The sequence below is a fragment of the Pinus tabuliformis genome, chromosome 8 (assembly GCF_031772625.1).
Source record: "Pinus tabuliformis cultivar Carrire ecotype Pingquan chromosome 8, CPIR1, whole genome shotgun sequence".
In the NCBI taxonomy this organism is placed as follows: domain Eukaryota; kingdom Viridiplantae; phylum Streptophyta; class Pinopsida; order Pinales; family Pinaceae; genus Pinus; species Pinus tabuliformis.
The window spans coordinates 1702511797-1702530852 of NC_142294.1; the positions used below are offsets into that span (position 1 = coordinate 1702511797).

General features: G+C 36.6%; 1 protein-coding gene across 1 annotated transcript in view; it reads right to left on the minus strand.

Annotated features, from left to right (window-relative positions):
- LOC149242804 (polyadenylate-binding protein 2-like) overlaps positions 1-13905 on the minus strand; it is a 76056-nt gene extending 62151 nt beyond the window's left edge. Inside the window, exons 1-2 of the mRNA XM_089371020.1 lie at positions 13012-13905; positions 12713-12780 (exon numbers count right to left, since the gene is read on the minus strand). Coding sequence (XP_089227146.1) covers positions 12713-12780; positions 13012-13905 — 962 coding nt within the window. The remainder of the gene's footprint in view (positions 1-12712; positions 12781-13011) is intronic.
- Positions 13906-19056: the final 5151 nt, after the last annotated feature.

A 19056-nucleotide genomic window follows, 5' to 3' on the forward strand; every position in this document is an offset into this window, starting at 1 on the left:
TTTGGAGAAATGCACTTTTGGCATGACCCAGGTTCAGTATCTGGGATACATCATTGATGAACAGGGGGTGCATGTCGATCCAGCCAAGATCCAAGTCATTCGGGATTGGCCATCTCCAACCACTCTAACAGAGCTCCGCAGCTTTCTGGGTCTTGCCAACTTCTACCGCAGGTTCGTGTTGGGGTTTTCTCATATTACTTGGCCCTTGAGTCATGTCACCAAGGGAGGGGCGAAAGCAAAATTCTTTTGGTCTGAATCTCAACAGAAGGCATTCATGGAGTTGAAGGAGCGCCTCTGCACGGCACCAGTGCTCGCGTTACCAGATTTACAAAAACCATTTGAGGTTGAGACAGATGCCTCTAACTATGCTATTGGGGCAGTCCTTACTCAACATGGACATCCAGTGGCATATCACAGTGAAACACTTTCAGACACAGTCCGGAAGTACCCCACTTATGATAAAGAGATGTATTCCATTGTACAGGCCTGCCGACAATGGAAGCATTACATTTTGGGGAAGGAAACGGTCATCCACACAGACCACCGACCCCTACAGTTCATACAGACCCAAGGGAAATTGCAGAATGATCGTCATCAGAAGTGGTCTACATACCTGCAACAGCTCCACTTGAATATCAAGTATAAGAAGGGCAGCACCAATAATGTTGCAGATTGCCTCAGTCGACCACCGATCATGGCGTTAACCACCGTGCTCAACTCTTGTGGGCACGAGACTTCTGATTGGCCACTTCTCTACAAAAGCGACCCAGAATTCGGCCACACATACCAGACACTCTAGGAGGGTCGGCATGTTCCAGATTTTCACCTCCAGGATACCCTGTTATGCCACCTGGGTCACCTTTGTGTTCCTTCAAGCGAGCGTGCCAAGATGATTTGGGAAGCACACTACATTCGAGCTGCTGGGCATTTCGGGGTCGAGAAAAAAGTGGTAGTACTGCAAAATTATTTCTATTGGCCGAATCTTCGACAGGATGTTGGGAAGTACATTAGATCATGTACTGCCTGTGCCATTGCCAAACCGGCCATCAAGAAGCACGGCCTCTATACCCCGTTGCCTACCCCTAGTCGACCTTGGGAATCCATCTCTATGGATTACATGTCATGCCTTCCTGCCACTAAGCATGGAAATGACTGTGTTTTTGTGGTCGTCGACAGGTTCTCAAAGATGGCCATTATGGCGGCCTGCAAGAAGAATATCACAGCAAAAGCCACTGCTAAACTCTTCTTTCAACGACTTTGGGTGCACTTTGGGATCCCACAGTCTATCATCTCAGATCGGGACAGTCGGTTTCTCAGCACATTTTGGTCCAGTCTCTGGTCAATGCTGGACACCAAACTCACGAAGTCCACAGCCTTCCATCCTCAAACTGATGGCCAGATAGAGGTTGTCAATAGGATGATTGTGCACTTTCTGCGCATGTATAACTCAAAGCATCCACGCACATGGGAGGATTGCCTCCCCTATGTTCAGCACAGCTACAACCGAGCTCTTCACAGCTCCACTGGACATAGCCCTTTTCAGGTGGGTTTGGGATTCCACCCACTATGCCCCATTGATGTGGCCATGCCACTTGCAGCTAATCACATAAATTCAGCTCATGTCCAGTCCGAAACAGATAAGGCCACCAGCTTCATTGAGCGCATCCAACATATTCGCCAGCAGGTCCATGACATTCTGGAGAAATCAAATGCCAAGTACAAGCAGCGACATGATCAACATCGGGTGCCACACAAGTTTCAGGTGGGCAACAAAGTCTGGTTGCATTTGCAAAAGGAACGCCTTACTGGAGCCTATCAGAAACTGAGACCACTCCGATATCATCCTTACACCATTACTAAGGCTATGGGAGACAATGCATTTGAGCTTAGCATTCCCCCATTCCTTGGCCTGCACCCAGTGTTCAATGTGGACCGCCTTCGGCCATACTTTCCACCATTGTTAGACACATCCGACATTGTAGAACAACTCACACCCACAGAAGTAAATCCAGATTGCATGGAACAAGCTACAACTGATCGGATCATGGACACATAGATCAATAACGCTTGCCAACATAATATCCAACTGTATCGAGTTGTCAAAGCCAGCCAACTCCTTCAGTAGGGCAAGTGGCTCACCAGGGAACAAGTTCAGCAAAAGTTTCCTCATCTCATGGGGGAACTCAACACAATGGGGACCATTGCTTCCTAAGGGGGGAGGAATGATCCAAGTGGATATTGGTGGCCACCTGCCAAGTCCACCTGGACCCCCACCATTGTTTCTCTCAGCATTTTCAGTTTCCTTAATTGTAGCACAACTTACTATTTTTAGCAGTTTTTCGGGTCCTGAACTTCCAGAGCCGTTTTGAGGCCCTAAACGACGTTTTTTGGGAAATCTGGGGCAACATGGGTCCATGGATAGATCTTTCTAATGATAGATATTTCTAACGAGCCATTGTACACGTCAAGCGGAGATCGTATGCCAAAGTTACGACCCTGGGAAGTTGGTGTACCAATTTACACAAACGGGGCTCACAGTTTGGCGTTTCATCTTCTAGGGTTATGTTTTGGAATGTTAAAGGTTTTCCATTGTTTCTCAACAATAAATAGGCCTTCGAGCCTCATTGTAACACAGTTCAGGGGCATGTAGCCACCACATCTCTTCTCAGAGATAAGCTACCATCGCCCTAGCTGGTTTATTTCCATTTCTGGTTGTAAGCATATTTCAGTATTTTCCATTAATGAAATGAAGTATTATTTCCGCTGCATCTTTGTGTATATGGTTATCTCTGTAATCTGTTGCGTTCCTGTTTAAATCCGGATCACTTAGTAAAATGACAACAAGTACAGATCTCTCTCTATTTGATGAACCCTTGTAAGAAATCCCCTACAACAATCATGTAGTACATTGTCATCAAACCCTAATTTCAATTAGTGTCGCACTTTTCCCATTAACAAAGAGTGACACTGCATGTTTCTTCATCATAAACTGTGAACTTTGTTTCACTTATCTACATTAAAAGGTGCTACACTGTTTCTACATGTGTAAAAATAAAAAGTAAATTCTAAAATCCTTGTTGAGGAATCTTATCCCAATAACATTGAATCTAGCTCCTACCTATGTGGACCTCGTCCCAAGATTGATGGATCCAATCCTACTCAGTATAGACCCTATTCCCCTTTCTTTTGGATCTCATCCAAAGGAGAATGGATCTCCAACCTCTTCTCCTCTCCTATAAATACAACTTTGATCAATGAATAAGGGGTTGGGTTTAGATCAAAGGATGAATATAAACACTTATAACCCATTTTAAAATCTATTATAATACTATTATGGGATAAAAATAAGATTTATACATGCTCAATAGAAATTTGTTGAAGTCACTATATTTTCGTGAGATGAACAATATGTTCACTATTTTTTCCTTTTCTATTGACAAAGCATCAAGATCATGTTGAAGAACGCAAAATATGAGGTGTTATCATTAAGGAAGAAGTTAAAATTGTTTAGGACCAAGCACACTCAAATAAATGATTTAGGTCAAGTTGAAAAAGAAAAAGTGTTATTAATAGGAGATTTAGTTGACAGAAATAAAGATATTGTTATTTTGAAGGAACAATTGCAAAACCTACAACAGTCAATTAAAGAAAATGTTTGCACCATTGTGGTTCTAGCTGAATCAGATGACCCCTCGGAGAAATTGACATAGGTCATGGAAAAGCTCAAAATTTCAGAAGTTGAATAGAAGGAAATAAAATATGATTTGGTCATTTTGAGGGAGTAGTTCAATTTAAAGGAGAGGCAACTGAACATAGCAATTGAAAATAAGAATTAGCTTACCAGTAAGTAAAAGGAAGGTTCTAAAATGCTATAGGAAGGTTCTATTTTGCTACAAGACTGTCAAATAAAAACACACTATTCTTTTTACCATATCTAAAAAATTATGCATCTTTATGCCAATTTGCTTCATGGGGATATGCATAAGTATGATGTTAACATGCTAAAGAAATTTCTGCAAATTCTAGTGCACACTTTTCGAGAAATTTATGTTCATCACCGATAACCATTTTTAGGTTTTCATGAGATTAATGCATCCACTTGAAAATAATTTTTATGGGGAGAGGCATAAGTGTTATGGAAACATGCTCACATAGTTTTAGTTAAATCCAATCTATTGTTTAAGAGATATGGATAAAACAATTTTGCTAAAGGAGTATTCTGGAATTGCTACATGAGCGACTAAAATTGCTAAATGATTATGATCGACATATAGAGAGGGGCCAGATCCTATGTTTTCCTTGGATGAATGAAAAAATAAGTCTACCACACCTCCATCTTCCATCCTCCACGCCATTTAGTCACTTTTCCATCCAAAAATTCACCCCTTCTTCCACAATTTTCACCATGATTGAAACTTCTAGTCCCAACCCATGAGCTCACTAGGAATTATCAGAGATTTTGAATGTCTTGCATGAATATTATTGTGATATTAGAGGGGTCTATGTAACTGCTAAATGAAAGAAGCCAGTCTTGTAGCATCCTGCACAAACCCTACAAAACCACAATTGGAGACACTTGACAAGACCAAAGTGAAGACTTGGACATCTTCAAACATTTAAGGACCATATTTGTGATATTATGAAGACACAAAACCCTTGAGGAGCTCTTGTAGGGTCATTGTTCATCTCTAACAATAGGAGATCGATCCATCATTTGAAGAACTCGTATCAAGAAATTTCGCTTAGTTAGACATCTATAAAAAATACAATTTTTTTTTTCAAAGTAAGGCCAGAGCATGAAGCAGCTAGCATGAAAAATGGCACCTCCAAGCCATTAGTAGATCAACCATCATTTCTCAAGAAATATGCAAACATCAAGGCAACCAAAGACCATCAAGTAGGCATAGGTATGCAATATTCTTCACCTCTTCACTTGACAATATTATGGTTAGAAATTTGTTTGCAATGCACAAGAGAGAAGGTTTTGTAGGCTGAAGGTGGCCAATAGTCTCGACCACCCTTGAATAGTTAAGTACAACTAACTCCCTCACTCATGCAATGTGGAAAATAAAAAAAAAGGAGGGAGATAATTACGAGTAGTGGATCAACGAGTCTATAAGGTGAATACATAGGTGGTAGGTGGGGGCCATTTCACCAGGCACACTAATCCCAATACCAAAAGAATAATAAAAGGACAAGTATGAACTTCATTTGTACGAAGATTTCATTCCCAAAATGGTAAGAGAGACCCAGTACATCATTGAGAGTTGATCTAGCCACCATCAGGAGTTCCCTAGGCTAATATAGAGGTGCTACAAAGTTGAAAAGGAATTTCTACAAGAGAAACAAATATACTACAAAACAAATAGAGTTTCTATAGGAAGGGAAAAAATTTCAATAGGAGAAGACAAATTTCTACTAGAAAGTTGCAAAAATCCTGATTTTGAGCAACTTTGTCACCAAACACCTAGATTTGAAGAGGGGCATATAGCGAGAAGGATTGGGAGTATTGGTTTGCCAAATTTTGGAAAGTCGCAATGATAATCATGGGGGGGGGTGGTTTCAATTAAATAAAGTCCACATACTCATCAATGATCTCAATTATCATATATGTTTTGAAAACTTGTATCATGGGAAAACCTTGTGGACATAAAGAGAGAGAGTTTTATTAAGACACAAGCAAAAGCCTAATTAGAACTTGGAGAAAAGGATAGATCTACACAAGAAGAAGCTTGAAAAGAAGAGGAAGAGGATGGAGGAAGATAAGATGTGGCAAAATTTCTTTTTAGGTAGCTTGGTATGTTAAGGAGGCCACCAGGGCCATGAATGATGCACAGTTAGGTCACTAAGTTACTTATAGGATGAGAAACACTTTCACTAGGGTGTATGATGGGCCTCGAAATTAGAAATAAATTAAGGCCCATATGACCATCCTTCAGCACATTAAACCTCTCTTTTTTACATTAGATGAAATATTTTTAGCTATAATATGTCCATTAGGAAGGTTTAGATATAATTGGTTATTTATTCCTAATATTATTAATTTTTGCAGAATATTGAGTAAATTCTGAATGAGATATTATAGGGACTTGATCCCTACTACAATATGGACCAATATTAGATAATAAATTAACAAAATATCAATAAATGTTTGAAATTTTTGCAGCTCCACTAATTGCTAAAATCTAGGAATGTATTCCCTGTCATTTAATGAAGATTCCTATTGTTGGGAACCAATCCACTTTTTTAGGAATTTTGGAGGAGAAAGATGCATCATTTCAAGGAGAATGCTTCCTCTTCACTTTTATAAGTACCAATGGTCCAGGTGGATATTGGTGGCCACCCTCCAATTTCACTTGGACCCCCACCATTTCTTCTTTTAGTTTTTTAGTTTCCTTAATTGTAGCATAGTTTACTATTTTTAGCACTTTTTCGGGTCCTAAACTTCCAGAGCCATTTTGATGCCCTAAACGATGTTTTTGTGGAAATCTGCCGCCATCGATTTTTTTTCTAAAATTTTCTTTTATGTCGTATTCCTTGTAGATATCTCTCCAATGGGCTATCATGCTCGTCAAATGGAGATAATATGACCAGGTCGCGACCCTGGGAAGTTGGCTGTCCAACTCACCCCAACGGGGCCCATAAACTCTTGGTGTTACATCTCCTCGGGTTAGGGTTTTGGTTGTTTATGATTTTCTCTTATTTTTAAATAATAAAAAGGCCCTTAAGCCTCATTGTAAGGTAGTTCAGAGGCATGTAGCCGCCACATCTCTTCTCAGAGATAAGCTACCATCGCCCTAACTGGTTTATTTCCATTCATGTTTGTAAGCATATTTCAGTATTTTACATTAATGAAATGAAGCATTATTTCCACTACATCTATGTGTTTATGGTTATATCTATAATTCATTGTGTTCCTATTTAAATCCAGATCAACCAATTCGAATTTTCCTCTAGAGGCATGTATTTCTTAGTCTTCTTGTTTAGAAAACTTGTTATTTAGTAGCTCCACTTTCATTTCTACAAGGGATGTACTGGGATTGATTCAAATAATGAAGTTTGGTGCCATTTTTATCTTCTAAAGATTGGTTTCCTTGATGTGAATGTGAGTCACCTTCAGCTTGCCCATCCCAAAAGCCTTGGATCCCTCTTGTACAATCGCTTTGGTTTCTTCGAATGTCTTTTTCACTTGCATCTCTTATTTCTATGTTTACTATTCATGCTTATATTGTTGTAGGTTATCTTGGTTAAATGATTGAAGTGAGTTTTTTTTCAGGTTATTTATAGATTCAAAATCATGATGCATCCTTAGAACATCTTTGAAAATTCATCTTCATCATTGAACTACTTAGATTGGTTTACTAGTTCACAAATCTAGAATTTCTGGAAGTCCCTTGTAGAAAAATAGTATTAATTTTATACTATTCTTTATATCATGTTAATGGGATATATTTGATTTTATTCCAATTGTATTGAGTCTTAAAAAAAATCAAATTAATAAAAAAAATTCCCCCATAGAATTTTCACTTGATTAGGTTAGGCGTTTGATAGGTTAACTAGCTCATAAATTCTTGAATTTTTGTTTTTTACAGTAGTAATATTCTGCTATTTTTTATCACATGTTAACAGGGGTATTTTATGAGTGATTCCACTTGGAATGGAGTCCTAACAAATCCTACTTGATAAAAAAAAATCCCATCTAATTTTCCTCTGATTTCTTGGGCATTTGACAAGTTATCTCAGTCTTGTAGCAATCTTGTCACTGATGTAGCAGTCTTATAGCTGACCTGTAACAATTTGTTTTTGAGATTTGACTTACCTAGACACACTCCAAATTCATTGTAGAAGTAGATTTATATCCTATGAATGCTCTGAGGCCACTTTGGTTGAGTTGAGGTTTGAATAGGATGCCATTTATCTCTTATATCGTTTACTTCTTGAATGTTGATATCTGCAAATTAGTCTCGATTCCTTTTCTACAATTTAATTTATGAAAAGTGTGATTTACTTTTTGCAAGATTACTCTAGGACTTTCCTTTCCTACAAAATAGAATAAATATCCTTTAAATTTCATTTTCTTTCTATAAATATAGATTATATTTTATAGTTTTGATCATGCTTACATGTTTTCAAAGAGAATATATTTCCTTCATGTCATTTACTTTCCAAGTAGAATAGATTTTCTTATTGTTATTTACCTCTTGCGACATACGATTGCCAACTTACTTACATATTTGTTTATTGGAATTTATTTCATTTCATTCTTTCACTTGCATTAAAGGGAGTAGGAATAGGAAGAGTGGGGTGTCTATTGCACATACAATGTCGACCCCTCTTAAGTTTGTATGAACCTCGAGTTGATAATTAAAGTTCATAACCTGAGGATTTACAACATTGTTGTTGCAATAATGGAGCCCATAAACTGCATATGTTCATGATAGTTTCATAACCTCAAGTGGAGAATATGGTAGAAGTGTTATAGCTTTATGAGTATGAGTTATTGCAGCAACAATTGATGAGTTTCTTTGAGCCTTATCCACATTCAAGTCCACAGGATCAACTTGCATTTTGGAGGTATATTGAACTCAAGGGGACATATGCATGGTATGAGAAATATATGAGTTATTTGAAATTATCCTCAAAATGTTTCACTCGGTTAGTTGTAGTTTCCTTACACATGTTTTCTAAGTGAAAGAGTACAATTTTTCAACCATATATATGATATTGTTTTCACTAACAAGCTGGTTTAAAAGATGGTACAACTATGCATAGGAGGATTTCATTGGCAGAAGATACATAGAGATGACATGCGACGTGTACCATCCATGTATGGGTTGTTATATGTTCATTATTATAGCTATGTACCTTTTAATGTTTCATCATTATGTAATAGTTGAGAGTCCAGTCAATAGTATGTTAAGTCATCATGGTGTTAGGCATGTCTTGGAGGAGTTTCATGGAATTATATTGTAGCCATATGTATGGGATAATGAATGTAAAAATCATATCATGATATGTCATTGAGTCATTGGTCCATAGGAGATGATCATAGAAGGCATGTATTTATAGATATATCCATGTAAAATGCTCATTAATCCATGTACTTGTATGTGTGTACCTTTGGATAATCATGCCATGAGGTCACATTATGGCCATATCATAGTCATATATGAGGTCTTAAGATGTTACTACAACCATGCATTTTCATTATTATATGTCCTATCATCATGGCCATGTGGAGTCTTTTCCCTATGGTGCTTCTATTTGTCGAAAGGAAGCATTGTTCACAGTGGAAGTTGTCACTATAGCTTGGAGATGGCATCTGTTTTGGGGGTACATCTTATTTGCTCATGTTTATTTTGGCCATAAATTGTTGCCATTATGGTCTACTTGGAGGTGTCATGATGTGCCTCATGCTATGATTTTACTATTGGGGTTCTTTGCCTCATGATATAAGAAAATAATTTGTGATTGTCTATTGGTGTTGTCGATTAGAGATTTGCATGTATTTTCTTCTATGGAGTATGGTTTGATTTCCTCATGTATATGCACATATTATGTTATTGTTCATTGATGCTTGTATGATTTTATGAATATTTTTGTTGCTACTAGATATTGTTTGTTGGAAATGTTGCTATTTATGATGCTTGGATCATATATTGCTTGTTGTTGATATGGAGAGTATAATCATTGGTTGATAATCATCATATTTCATCAATGTGGAGGTCAGATGCTTCAATGTTTGCACTTGTATTATTTTTCATTATCATATGGACTTGACTCTTTTCCATTGATGTTAAAGGGGGAGTGATAGAGGAGATTGGTCTAGAGTTTGTGTGGTTGACATCAATGTGAAAGGGGGAGATTGTTGGCATTATGGTGTGCATAGTTCAAAATAGTTTATGTTAAAATTGGTTTCATGATGGCAGCTACCTCATGTTGGCATTGATTTCAAACCTATGCATCCTAGGCTTTTCATTGATGGCATTCTTTTAGTTTGGTTATACTTGATTGAGTTGACATTGATCTGATTATGTTGGCATTGATGTCAACCTTATGATGTCACTCATGATGGTTAGATGATGTAATTGGTGTGGTTGATGGCTTGTCATGTTCTAATGGTGTTGATGGAGGTGTTTCCTTATGCTTCCTTTTGATTCCTTGTTATGCATTGATTGGAGGCATTGGAGATGCTACTACAGGTTTATGATGAAGATCTACATATGGTGGAGATAATGCCTCAAGTGTCATTCATGTTTTTGATATGGCACACTAGTTGAGTTGGTACACTAGCTCTTCATCTAGGTCTTCATGCTTATGCTCATGGAGATGACTTGGGAGACATGTTTGATCCATAGAGAGAGGTGTCAAAGGTTGTGATAAAGGTTTGGAGGCTTGTAAAGATGTTGGTGAAGGTGATCTAATAGGTGGCAGAGATTTTGAGCTAAGTTTTAGGTTTATCATCAGGCTCTACCCTAGTCACACTCATGTAAGCTTGTGCAGGTGATTAAAAAGCTTTCGGTTGTAGGGAAGTAGGCCTATGTATGTGGCCAACTGAGATTAGCTAGTGTTGTTCCTGTGACTAAGGCTCAGAAGGAAAAAAATTTCACATTCCTTGTGCTCTTTTGGTGTAATTCGACTTGGAAAGTCCTAGAAGGTTCTATACTAATTAAAAAAGGTTGAAATGGGTTGCAATATTCCTCCAGTGGGTGTGAACACCTTAAATGCACAAGTAATGATGATGATGCCTTGATTTCATCAAATTTGTGTGCTCTTGATCCTAGTCCAAAAGTGCAATTCACCCTTCATGGTTTATATTCTTCATTTTGTTGTTGAGTCATTTTTGATGGTGTGTGTATGTGAGTTAGAGAAGGTTTCATTGTCTAAGTATGCTTTAGACCTAGTTGTGATCATATATGCTTCAATATTTGAGTGAAAATGGATTCATAGTGATCATATGAGAAGCATGTTGTAGAATAGAACATATTTATAGTTGTTGAAGAAGAGATTGTGTTGATGGCAATGTTTATGGCTATGAGTTTTGTTGCTCGTGATTATGGTATTCAAAATTTTATGCATTTGTTTGAACCACTATTTTGCTAGTGTTGATAGAACATCATTGGTGGTGATTTTGATTATTATTTGCAGAGAGTCTTGCTTCTTAGATCATGATTGCTAAGTTGAATTAGAGTTTAGCATAGTGTCTTGGGATCCAGTATGAAAATAGATGGAACAGGGCCTGCATAGAGTAGACGAGAGGTGACTTCATGGGTGTGGAGTAGTGATTGTGAAGCTTCAACGAAAGGAAGCATTTCTCCATCCAATGGTAATTGGATAGTCCAATCAAAGTTGGGAGAGTATCATTGATCATGGTTTCGTTCAAGGGATGTGAGAGTATCCTGAGTTGATCAGGATATCAACTAGGTAGGATCTTGTGCTATTGAGTTCAATGGTATGCCTACATTAGCACATTTGAGTGTATTTATGTTAGGATCATACAATATGTTCTTGGGTATGGCCTGGTCGTATCTTCATAGGACTAATCAATTGAGTTCTTGGATGATAAGGGAGAACATATAGTCTTAAAGTGTAAGAAAAAGGTAACATCAACCAAAATAGTTATAGCTATGAAGGAAAAGCGCAGTCGTAGAAAAGGGTGTGTGTCATTTGCAGTGCACATTTGTAGCGATATAGGTAAGGAGGATGAGGATGCAAAGGTATTGAGAAGGTACTCGATATTGCAACAATTTTAGGATGTGTTTCCAACAAATATTTTAGAGTTTCCACCTCATAGAAAAGTGAACTTTTCTATTGAGTTGGTACCAGGGGAAATAACAACATCAAAGGCATCGTACAAGTGAGAACACCAGAGCTAGTAGAGTTGAAGTTACAGGTGAAGGAAATGATCGACAAGGGATATATTAGGCTAAGTGTATCTCCTTGGGGTGTGTCTATTTTTTGTGAAGAAGAAGGATGGTACTCTTAGGTTATGCATATGAACATTACTAATTAGAAGATCAGTATCTCTTTATTATTGCAAGATTGATATGAATTGATAAATAATATTACGAGCATATGCAATGGTGATCTCAACCCATATTTTTTCTCATTCCTCAATATATCTCTATAGGTTTTGATAGCAAAATAAAAACATAACTTCACTATCTTTCTTTACATGAAAGAAATAAATCCATGTCCCAAGGCCATGTTTAAATATCAATTTTTAAGAGCAATGACCATAATTAATGAAGCAAACTAAGTAATATATATATCACAATCAAAATATAACTAACCACTAAGAAGGAAGCAAAGTAACTAGATAAACACTAAGAAGCACCAAACTAATATGATGCAGGTGGTCTTTGGCCATTAAACATCGATTGGTTTTGTCCCTAACTTCCACGATTGTACATGGAGACACGGGGAAAAGTAGTTGGTAAATGTAGGATGATGTCTGGGAGCCGGTGGTATGATGCCAATTGGATGATATGATGTAGGACCCCTCGGAGTTGGTACCATGGGAATTGGATGATATGATGTAAGACCTCTTGGAGTAGGCACCATGCCAATTGGATGATATGATGTAGGACCTCCACGATTGTAGGTAGGGACGCCGAGACAAATTGTGGGTTCCATACCCATACCTCCTCGATTGTACATAGGGACACCCGCACAAACTCTTGGTTCTGTATTGGCAACTGGATTAGGAAACTCTGAGAAACGAGACTGTAGCTTCTTTTTTCTCTCCTCTTTTTGTTGAGCCAAAGCAACATAAAGAGGCTTGCCCAGGACAACTTTCTTATCCATTTCTGCCAAAGCTCGGGATGCTTCATGAGGAGATGAGAATGAGACAAATCCTGAACCTTTACTGTGTCCATGCAAATCCCTCATTAAATAGAAAACAATTCTCTCAACTTGTTATCATCAATGCTATTATCCAAATGTTTTAAATAAAGATTTGTTCCAGATTGCTCCTTCAATTCAGATTTCTTGAGTGCTTTTCCAACGTACCATGCCTTGAATTTTCTTGCCATTTAAACTATCAACACACTTTGCTGCATCATCTGCATTCTCAAAATTGACGAATCCAAAACACTTTGACTTTCCCGCATCATCTCTCATGACTGCCACACTGATAATTTTTCCATAGTCATCAAAGTATTTCTTCAAATCCTCCTCGTTCATTGTCTCTGATAAATTGTTAACAAAAACATTTTTAAACTTGGATTCCGGCTCTGGCTGTCGCTCCTCTTTTTTCATGAGTTTCGTTTTTTCTCTCTCTTCCTTTTTCATAAATGGGGCAACATAAACCTGTGTATCGTTTATCAACTCACCATTCATACATTTAATTGCATTTTGCGCCGCTGCTTCGTTCTCAAAATGCACAAATCCATATCCTTTGGATTGTCCTGATGCATCTGTTGCAATCTTAGAAGAGAGAATGGGTCCGAAAACAGAGAATTTGTGATAGAGGGTTTTATTGTCTACTGCTTTGTGAAGATTTTTAATAAATATGTTTGCGGATCCAGAGTTGCGGATGTTGGGGTCACGGTGTGAGTACATTATCCGAATAGGCTTTCCATTAAGGGGTGTAAAATTCAAGCTGCGTAATGCCTCGCTGGCATTTTCAGGGGTGCTGTAATTGACATACCCGTATCCCAGAGAAGCCTTGCTCATGGCATCTCTGCATATGCGAACACTGGCCACGGGGCCAACCTGCTGGAACAGTTCTTGAATCTGGACGTCCGTAACATTGGGCTCCAGATCCCCCACGTACAAATATTTGGACTCATTCACCTTCTCTTTCTCCTTCTCGCTGCCATTATTAATAACAACTGCAACTGCCTGCTTTTGTTGTTGTTTCTTCTTCTCGGGGTTGGACCTTCTCCTCCTCCTCGCTGCCATTACTAAGCACAGACAAAGAGAGATAATATGCACCAATTCAATGGTAATGGTGATATACTTATACCTACAAAGTGCCACCCAATCTTCTCCAATGGTAATGGGGGAAGTTAATGTTAAGTCGGCGCTGTTGGCGTTAAGGTTAAGTCGGCCCTGTTGGGCCTTTTAATTTGAATAGAAAAGCCACTATGACCAAGAAAATTTCTGGAGTTGAGCACGTCAAGGTTTATAGATTAAAGAGAATGTAATTAAGTAAAATAAATAATATTTCTTAAATTAAGAGATTATAATTATTTTATTATTTAATAGATGAAATATCTAATTTAATAAAAGATTTTTTTTTAAATTATGGTTTTAATAGGTATAATTTTGAATTAAATTATAAAACAATAAAATTAGTTTTATTTCATTTAAAATTTGAATTAAAGAGTTTGTTAGTTTATATTATGTATATACGATGTTTTTGGAATAAGGTTTTTAGATTTTGAATTTTAATTTAATTATGAATAATTATTATGTCTATAGAAATTTAACCTTTGTAGAATATTATAGAATGTCTTTGGTAGTATACACAAAATAAAATTCAGTGTAGTTATGTCTTTTTCCCTTTTAACTAAAAAAATGCAATATGAAATGAATTATGGTTTTTTGGGCATGTGGCACTTAGAACCTATTATGTTTTTTTGGGCATCTGGCACTTAGAACCTATTATGTTTTTTTGGGCATGTGGTATTCAGAACCCATGGTATTAGCCCATGGTATTGTAGGGATTTAGCCTACAAAAATGTCAATAATTATTATGTAGATAGTAGGGATTTAACCCCCTCATAATATTATAGAATATCTTTGGTAGTATACACAAAATAAAGGTTTTTGTCCTTTTAATTAAGCACAATAATTAAAAAAAAATGTCATATGAAATGAGTTATGGTTTTTTGGGCATTTGGTATTGAGAACATGTGGTATTAGCTTACAAACTAAGAGTTTCCGTGATAAAGTGGGGGTGGACCTCCATAGTTAGGAATCTTCTTACATGTTTTTTAGAATATATATGCTGAACTTATATGTTAATTCAATAATAATAATAATAATAATAATATAGTTATAATTTATTTAATTCTTATGATTTTTTAAATTTTAGCAACTTGAGATGTATAATGAAATAAGTGTTTTGGTGCTTATTATATTCCTATCCTCATTTGCCTGTCATGTTTCACCATTTTCAATTCCTCTTCATTCTTTACAAAAACAAGAGGCATGACATATGCATACATATGAAACACTTGGCACAATCTTGCATATTCAAATAAATTAATAACAATGGTAATAGCAACATATGAAAATCAAGAATTTTAAGTACTCATGATTGCAATATAAATCTTCCATGCAAAATATGGTTGTCAGTAATGTGATAGTAAAAGCTCAAAGAAACAAGTCAATTAACACAAAAATAAATCACTTTCTTATGGCAAGATTGATGTTTACTTTCATAGAATTAAGTATTAAGCATCATCGCATGCCATATAAATAAAAATGACAACACTCAAGCAACTAAAGAAACAAATATAATGTCTTATATGTTCATGAGGATCTTAATAATAATTTGGTAAAGCACTTAAACTATTTAAATAATGATAACAATTAGAAATGGAAACACCAAATGTACACATAATATTTTGATTAAAAGGATCTTTAGATTAAAAAATGAAGTAGATGAAGTCCCAAAACTAGAATTTCTCTTTTAGGATGAATATAAACACTTATAACCTATTTTAAAATCTATCATAATACTATTATGGGAAAAAAATATGATTTATGCATGCTCTAGAAATATTTTGAAGTCACAATATTTTCTTCAGATGAACAATTTGTTGACCGTGTTTTCCTTTTCCATTGACATGTGTGCTTCAATTGAAAAAAATTGTGTCCTTTTCCTTTTTTGTTATGTGTAGGATACTTTTAATGGTGGGCTTATTCTCTTTGTTGGTTCTCTCTTTGTTGGTGCTTGACAAATATAAGATCCTTTCAACTTTATGGGTGCACTTGTGGAAATAGGCTCTTTTTCACTACACTTTATTTCTATGGATATGATTTTTGTATGTACATTTTAAATGAGTCGATCTATGGGTGATTTTACAAGCGCCAACACCCTTCAACATTATAAAGATGATGTCTAACAGATGTGTGCACTTGGATTTTTCAATTATTTAGATGTTGAAATTTTGTTTCTAATTGATCCCTGGTCATAGGCTTGTGGTCATAGTCCCCAGTCACGGGGTGGTTGGCCTCAGCAGCCAAGTGCTTATCAGGCTGTCAAGTCTAATAATGTGCACACATCAACAACGAGCTGCGAGTGGCGAGAAACAACCAACATGACATGGAAAGGAGATGAAGTGGCCCAATGAGATGATGACACATGGTGGTGACATGCACAAGATGACATGTGGTGGTCACATGTACAAGATGACATGTGGTGGTCACATGTACAAGATGACATGCGACACCCTACAAATATCTAAATAACTTCTATATTCTTGGATCGTCTAATATCTAGATGGCGCAAGATACAAAATGACGACCATTGGAATATTGACCACCTCCCTTCTTCTTGAAATCTAGAATTGAAGTATTTTATTGTGGTCAAATTTTGTTTACATCTCTTAACTCCTGGATTCTCAGATAGTTAGATGGCTCAGTGAGCCCTTGTGCTCAAAATCCAAATTCGATCCTTTGTGATGCCCTTAGATTTCTCAGACACTTTGAATATCCATGTATTCAATCACTTTTAATATTTTAATTGGGATCCATTCTAAATTAAAACTTGCAAATCAACAAACTGCTAGCCTCTTGGATCACCAGATATCCAAATGACTTGGAATTTTGTATTTTTTTGTTTTTAGGTTGATTTGTTATTGCTGGGCGATTTAGTTGTCTGCTAAATCCCTGTCATTTAATTTATCAATCCGGGGAATCATCAACTTAGAAGCAAACCAAAATATATGGGACCTTAGATGAAACAGGTGTAAGAAGTTTGTTTAGAATGGAAATGCATATTACAAATCTAAACTATCAGATCTATTTTATGAAAGCATAAAAAAATGTTTGATCAATGGAATTATTTTACTTTAGAAGATAGAGAAGAGTCTCTTGTTCAAGAGTCCTGATTGTCCTTCTACAATCTTCCTATAATAACATTACCAAACACCTAAGAAAGCAAGAAAGAAAGCATGTAAATGAAAGCAAGTAAATATTGTTTTCAATTCAATTCTTAGCTTATGGAGAAGAGTCTCCTAACTTAGGAGGACTTGATTTCCCTTCTCACATAAAAACTATATACTGAAAGGGAATCAATATTCACATAAATGTAATCTAGGAAAGCTTATGAGAAAGTAAATATTATTTCAATTTAAACTAGCTCATGGAGAAGAGACTCCTAACTTAGGAGTTCCTGGTTTTCCTTCTCACATTAAAACTAGCTACTGAAAGGAGATCAACCTTCACACAACAAAACATGGCCACAACATGAATTCATACTAAAATTATCTACAATTATTTACAAGAAAGAAATAAGATGAACATCATAATTAAAATTAGTATATTCACAACATTACTTTACAACAAAGTGCACTTATCTCAGTATGGGGATCCTTCCATTCCTCAATGAGCACACATGAACAACTACCACACCTTAAGAATCAAACAACACTCATAACTCATGATTTGGGAAAATGATATTATTCATGTTGAATGAACATAAATCTAATGCTAATGAATAACTGATAATTGTTTTCTCTCCCTCCTCCTCCTCATAACATGATTTGGAGGATGCTCTTCTTATTTATACATGATTTAGGGATATCTACTCAATAAATGTAGATCCCTTAAATATCTACTAGACCTACACTTGTCTCAACTTATCCCTAAATACTAGATACAAATCCCATGACACATCAAAATCTCCATGATCTTTCTCCTTGGCATATGGTCCACCTCCTGAGTTGAAATTCGAATTTGATCTTGGGAGGCCACATAAGGGTGCCTTGGAAACTTCCAAATGATCTACACATGTCATCAAACTCAAGCCACTTTTAGGTATAAGCAAATACATGTTATTTCTCTAACTTTTAATCATAAATTCACTCTAAATACATGAAATTAATAACTTTGGAAAATGACAATATAAACTCATATGGTAATGGAAATATATAGGGTTATGTAATGATAATATGATGAAATGAGGTGACAAAATGAGGATAAAGGTGAAAATTGAGTGAAAATTGATGTTAATTTGGCGGCCCAACAATTATATCTTGGTTGTTTTATCCAAGGGCTATATACATTAAAAACCTTTGCAAAGCTATACCTTGGTGATATTCCCAAAACTGTCACATTGAAACGTCAAGATCGAATCAGAACCTGCCACATGTAATATTTTGTTGCATCATATCTATCCTGTCACTACCACATCATATTCCATGTCATCTTTCTTCCACTTGTCATACGACGACGCTACCATGTGTGACTCAAAACGAGCTACTTGGTCACCTAAAAGGGTTAAATTTGCCTACCATGTGTCTCATCTGTAGGGTTCCACATGCCATCCTATACATGCCACCACCGCATGTCATCATCTCATTAGGCCACATCATCTCCTTATCATGTCATGGTAGCCTACTACTCATTCCCCATTACTTTTTTTTACACATCGTCAGCCCCGATAATCCGGTAAGCACTAAATTTCTTAGGCCAAGCACCTAGTGACTAGGGGGTGTGATTGGAAGCCTTACGAACCATTACTCGCTACCTCTGTACTTCCACCTTTTCAAATTTGGTTTTGGTCTAATGGTGCACCCATACCAAAATCATGATCAGCTGGAACCATGCTTGAAATTCAAAAATTCAACCTTGGCTTTATTTTTATTCGTGGGGAGTTATATGGAGTGCCATATAACTTCAAGATCGTACCACATGTAATATTTTGTTGCATCATCTCTATCATGTCACTGCCTCATCATATTCCATGTCATTTTTCTACCACTTATCATACTACGATGCTACCATGTGTGACTCAAAAAGTGCTACTTGGTCACCTAAAAGGTCTAAATTTGCCTACCATGTGTCTCATTTGTAGGGTGTCGCATGCCATCCTATACA